We start from the raw sequence: 6,450 nt of genomic DNA on the forward strand, positions 1-6,450 counted from the left end.
ATTAATCACACAACCTATATAAATTTAATTTGTGCAAATAACGACTTGAAAACATTAGTGTTAATGTTTACGTAATTAATCAACAATACAACAATAGTTTAAATTTTACACTGCTACATTGTATAGTAAAATAACGGTTAAATTCGTTGGCTAATTTTAATTGACGAGGATGTGAGTGAGAGAACTCAAAGCAAGCGTAACAATTTCACAATGGAGAGTGGAAAATAGAAAACATCGTATCCACATTTTGACAACATCTTTTTTTTCCATAAGCTAATACACACAAATAAAACAAAAAAACAACTAAAATAAAAAAAAAATGCTACACAGTTTATATACATCCTTTAACAAAAAAGACAAATGACAAGGATTTTCTTTTTTATAGAAAAAAAAAATTGTATAAAAACTCCCAAAAGACAAATTTCAACCCTCACTGGTGTAACCAATCAGAGAGCAACTACTTGTTACGAATTTCTATGTACAATTTGAGGAAAAATCCTGTTTGACCAGGATATTTGTGCTATCTGTAGTTTTTTTATGCTTTTTCATACTAACTAGCTCTTCTCAATCAATAATGATGGTTTCATGTATTGAATTCAAGGCCGAAATAACCATTTCTATGTTATGAGTTAGCAATGAAAGTAAGCACGGGTGGTCAGACAGTGTATTATTTGCTTGTTACTTTCACTGTAGTACTTCTGGGTTGGCATTTCAGTTGAGCAACATGCGTTCTCAGGCTACACTCTCTAACCTGCTCAAGAAAAGGTTTTATTAACCAGTTTCTAGTCAGTTATATAACCTCAACTGCATTTAAAAATCATCCAAGGAAAATCCAAAGTACTTTAAAGCTCCAAGACCTCTTTCTGAGATACTAAATTTACCTGCATAGTTGTAATCGCTGACAAAAGGTCTCTGCACTCTTCAAGCAAAACACGCTCCTTCGCACTTAAGTTGGCAACTTCAACAACCAGCGAATTTAATTGCCCAACCTATCAATTGCAAATGAATTCAGACATATTGGCATGCTAATTGCTACATAACTCTCTGACCAATAGTAACTACTTTTGCTTGATATCCAAAAAAACAAATAAATGTACTAAGTCCTGACCTTACAGAAAGAAAGAAATTAAAAAAACAAACCATGTGAATTATACTGCCACAATTATACTTTTCTGTTAAATCACCTCCATATAATTAACAGAAAATGAAGTAGACATGTGGTGTGAAGCAAATAAAGTTAGTTGACAACGAAAATAAATACATGTGAGCAGAAAAATTTCAAAAGCAGGAGGGGTACAGAGCATTTCAACGAGTTAGCCTAAACAAATCAATTATGCCTTTTTCCCCACCAAAGCATTAGCAGCATATATAATACAAACCACACATCAGCAAAATGATAATAAAATAAAATAACACATGCAAAGATAAAGAGAAAATCAGCCATATTTATCTTGTTTAAAATTTAAAGCCAAATGGTCTTCGAGTTTCTCACCTAATTTTAAAATTTTGAACTTTTAAGACCTAACAAAGTAACAATATTACAATCCTCTCATCTCCTTTTCCGTCACCTTGTTTTACTTTTAGAAGTTTTTGACAGAAAGAATTGAATAACCTAATATCAAAAGCAGAACGATTTACATAAAATGAATTATGCTCTACTCTATTAGTGTCTTGGATAGTCTAAATATTAATTATCTGTGAACTCCTCGACTAACATGGATTGACGAGGCATACAAGAGAAGAAAAAATAGGCATATAAAGAGATCCATGTTTGTACCCAGATTCAAGCCAATAATCAACTCATTAGATTACTGGATTTTAGTTGTTTTCTTCCTAAATTGATTCCTATTTACTCTATATTTCAATCATACCACTCAGTTTACTCTGCATCACAAACCTACCATGATAGATATATTGCTCTCTTCTCACAATTGAGGAACAAAATGTAAAAAAAATGGATTGCCAATAATCAATTCATCAGATTGCTGAATGTAATAATGCTTTCCTCCCAAATTAATACCTATCTATTATTCAGTAAACTCTGCATTTTTAAACTACTATTTCAAATTGAAGATTAATGTCTGGAAAAAAAATGGAGGCCGTGAAGGAGCAATTGTTTAATAGTTCAATAAAGCGGTAACAAACAATTTTTACTCAGCATTTATTTTCCACAAAAGATCCAAAACACCTTACTTCAATTGCTTATTACATATACAAATCACGGGGTTTAAAAATATGTTATTCACATCAACATTCTTGGATGAAAATATGAATAAAGAATTTAAAAAATATAATAAATGCATTCACTTCACCACTGATATTCTCTATTTCCTTATTTTCTCCATCACATCCATGACCACTTTTGTTCTTGACTGAAAAGCCACACTCTATATATAGGCTAAAAACAAAGAATAATGATAAACAGCATAACAAAACACCAATTCTTAGTGTACTATCTGAACTGGAACTTTAAAAACATAATTGTGAAAATATTGTTCATTCTGCATCACATCAAATATCTCACATGATTTTTATATGAATATAATTAAAATGCACTGAAAATTGAAATTTTTTGCACTATCATTCAATTACATATGGCTGAACTTAATATTGATAAAATATACTAATAGAATAAAAATAGAACTGTCTTTTCAGTATTACTATATCCACTTTCATTGCTACAGCACTATTCACACAATTGATCGAATCATATAGAAATCCCCCGAACACAACATAGGTCATTGAAAGGATCTCAAAGACCCACCAACGCATGAAAAGTTGGGATTTTTCAAAATATGGATTTCTATTCAAAAGGTGCATACATGGATACGCTCACACAGTCACACCAGCAAGTCAATTTGAAGGGTGAAATTCTGAGTACAGGGTTTTGAATTGGAAAGTTGCTCAAATTTTAGGTTCCATGATATTCAGTACCATTCTTGGTATCACCATGTGGCATTTGGTAAAAAAAAATAGTCTTCTCTGGGACAATTCTCCAGAATATATTATAGGCACTGTGCGGTTAAGTTCATTAGTTTAACAGAACAACCAAGGACAGGAAGCCAAGGAACTTTAAGTTTGGAACCATCAGCAATATAGCTAGCTCAGAAATTTTAAGAAGCAGGACTTGCTTGCAGTGATTACTAAATGCTTATTATATAAACATCAAACCTTCTAAACTTTTCTTTTCTGGACACTTGGAAAGACTAGACTTACATTATATAACAAAATCACTTTTTTTTCATAATCATAATGTAGCTAGGAGATACAAAGGCAGGAAAAAGTAATCTAGAAAAATAAAACAACACTTTTGTACCATGTCTTCATCGCAAGTATAATTGAGATTCAACATCTGTAAAACCAGGTTAGGCAAAAGAAACACATACCTTTGGTGACAATAGGCATATGGAGGATGCCATTGCCTGCATCACATCCATTGCTGAGCTAATTGCATCCTTCAAATTTAGCAAATCTGTCTGAACAAAATACAGAGCTCTTCATATTAGTCCCAAATATGATAATAAGTAGTAACTGGCTATGTCACACACTATCAATAATTAGATAATCATTATTTAATTATAAACAAGAAGCCAAAAGGAAAATACCTTGGCCCCACCAACAACAGGAAGTCGAAGAGTGCTAGCCCTTAGGGCTTCAGTAGCTCCTGAAAGTGAACTAGAGTACAACCGATCCAAAGTAGCCCAATCTTCCAAATATACCATCTGCATAAATAATCTCCCATTAAGAACTTACTATGAAAGCTGAACACAAATCCAATGCTATCATATCCACCACATTATATGCATGCAAACAAAAACATCTCTCCAACTGCCTTGGATTAAATTCTAGTCAGTCAATGGAAGAATTCCACCTCCCAGATAACTCCAAACTAACTTTTTCCCAAATGAACATATTTTCTTGCTTTGCCTCATTAGACATTAGGTGTGTGTGTTTCCTGTGGTAGACAAACAAACATGTATTTTGGAACAATTTCATTAACCTACCTTGATTTTTTGTTATTAACTTCAACTGAAAAACAAGATCTGAAGAATGAGCAAAGTCAATGTATCTAAATCCAAAAATAACACAAATAATCTACAATAGTTTATTTTATAATTTTAATTTTAATACAGATAATAAATGCACATTACAGTATTGAAACTAATTACATGAATCCAGATGCCATGAAATGGCAGTTGCACAATGAAGGACAGAATGACATGGCAATCAAACTACTGGAGAACCGATAAAATTTTAAATCAAGTGAAGCAAAATCTCAAGTATAGACCAGTAGTAAACTTAAAAACAGAGAAGCTGTAGATCTTACTTGATCCTTCAGGATGGATATTAACTTAAATTGTTGCTTCAGCAACTGAAACTCTGCTCTTTTGGCTCTAACGGATTCTCGTAGATTCGACATAGCAATCCATGCATCATAGAGGCTTTTCTGATACAATAAAGAATATTTAGAAAAAAAAATATATAAAGCATAACAAAATAAAATGTGTGGAAAACAAAACAATCACTAGCAAACAGACTGATAAATATAATATTAATAACCTTTCTCTACTCAGTTAAAATGACACTGGTGTTCGTGATCATATGATAAAATGGAACTAATATCAAACTAAAATGATATATTCACAATCTTCAAAGAGTAACGCACAAGCATGTAAATTCTTAATAGTGCAATTCAATTTCAATACAAAAATATTTGAAATTCAAAAAAGAAGGAGAAAAACCTCCGCATTCAATGTCTGCGCAGAGAGAGCAGCATCAGCTCTGGCGTTAACAAAACGCCACTGAAGGAGTCTGTTATGGAAGAGTCTCAATAAATGCGCATCAAAGATCCGGTTCTCCGCTACCTTCCCCCTCGAAACATCAACAGCGAAGCTCAAAACAGAAGGTTCACTACCACCACCGAACCTACTACTCAAGCCACTGACGACGCCGTTTTGCGCTCGTGACGGACTCACTCCTCTCGAAGGAGACCACAGTGACGGCGTCGCTAGCTTACTCGGAGACGCAGGACGCACCGCGGAACGGATCGGAGAACCTTGAAGAGCACGGCTATTCAGAACTCCACGTGGCGACGAAACAGGACAATCCAACGCCGTTTTCTTCTGCACCAGAAGTCTAGGACTAGGAGTACTAACCGTTCCTTTGTTTCCAATTACGCCGTTTCTAGAAGACGGAGTTTCCGTTTGGCGCCGTAAACGGTTATTATGCTCTTGCCAGAACCTCGCTGGAACCACGAGTCCTCGAGAACCTCGAATTCCTTCTCCAGAGGAACTTCCAGAAGTTACGCTTTCGGTATCAGAAGCAATAGACTCAGCCTCGTGCTGAAACTCAGATCCGTTAGTTTTGTAGCTCTCCGATCTCAACGTCGTCGCGTCGAGAGAACCTCGAACGTCCGCCATGACATTCTGCAACGACCTAGCCACGCTCGCCGGCGCGTCAGTTTGTTTTCGCGCGGTGGAATCAGCATATTGCGATTTTGCCGGCCACCGGTGCCGATCTAATGACCTCGCATTCTCGGTGTGATCCGAATTTCCGTTTCTCACCGGCGTTGGCGTCGTCGTTGTCGCGGCCTTCCTCCTCTCAGGCGTGCTCTTCCGGAAACTCTGTGACGGCGGCGGCGGTTTCGTCGTTCTAACCTGGATCGGGAACGACTCGCCCTGGAACGAGACGGACAAGCTCCTGGTGGAAGTGAAGAGCACTTTCTGAGCCGCCGGAGCTTCCGTCGTAGGTCGAGGAGTTCCTTGTCGCCGGCGTTCCGCCGACTGTGACCGCTTCGCAAACGGCGTCGGAGTCGGAGTCGGCGTCGGCGTTTGCTTCGTTTTTGCGGAATTCACCGTCCTTGTCACCACCAGCGGCGATTGGCATCGTCTCGGAGGAGACGAAACAGAGGAAGACGAAGACGAAGAAGAAGACATGTAGCGAGAAGTAACTTCTCGTGCTTTGGGCCTGCGTGGTGGAGCGAGTGCATTGTCCGATTCAGAAGGTAACAGAGGAGTTCTTCTTGGAGTTGGCGTCTGCGCTCGCTTGGGGTTTATCGCCGTAGAAATTGCAGCCACCATTGTTCTTACTTATTCCAAATTCCAAATACTAAAATTGTAGTAACATTAATACTATTCCATAATTATCAATAATACTCAAATTCGAAACACGAAATTCATAATTGGAATTCACGCTGAGTCGCAGAACCCTAAAAATGGCATGAAAAAACGAAGAAGAAGCTCCATGAAGTATTGAACAGAATTCAATGTGACGAGGAAGGTTGAAAAATGGGAATGGAAAATAATCAAATATGACCGTTACGATTTGCCGGGGCTTGACCGAGTAAGGAGTGTAACTGTCGTAGCAGTGTGTGCGCGATTGGGAAAATTAACGCCAAAATTAGAGGGAGAAAGCTCAGCCACCATAAGAGTGACGCTGACACTGTGGCAC

The 6,450-nt window shown here is 37.1% G+C and overlaps 1 protein-coding gene across 1 annotated transcript; it reads right to left on the reverse strand.

Annotated features, from left to right (window-relative positions):
* Positions 1–225: 225 nt before the first annotated feature.
* Positions 226–6,450, reverse strand: LOC100782524 (QWRF motif-containing protein 2). The gene is made up of 6 exons (XM_003549334.5): positions 4,743–6,450; positions 4,328–4,447; positions 3,606–3,722; positions 3,387–3,476; positions 882–989; positions 226–751 (listed from the first exon to the last, which is right to left on the reverse strand). The coding sequence occupies exons 1-6, from the start codon at positions 6,078–6,080 to the stop codon at positions 668–670; spliced, it is 1,857 nt and encodes a 618-aa protein (XP_003549382.1). The 5' UTR covers positions 6,081–6,450; the 3' UTR covers positions 226–667.

The sequence above is a fragment of the Glycine max genome, chromosome 17 (genome assembly GCF_000004515.6).
Source record: "Glycine max cultivar Williams 82 chromosome 17, Glycine_max_v4.0, whole genome shotgun sequence".
NCBI classification, from domain to species: Eukaryota; Viridiplantae; Streptophyta; class Magnoliopsida; order Fabales; family Fabaceae; genus Glycine; species Glycine max.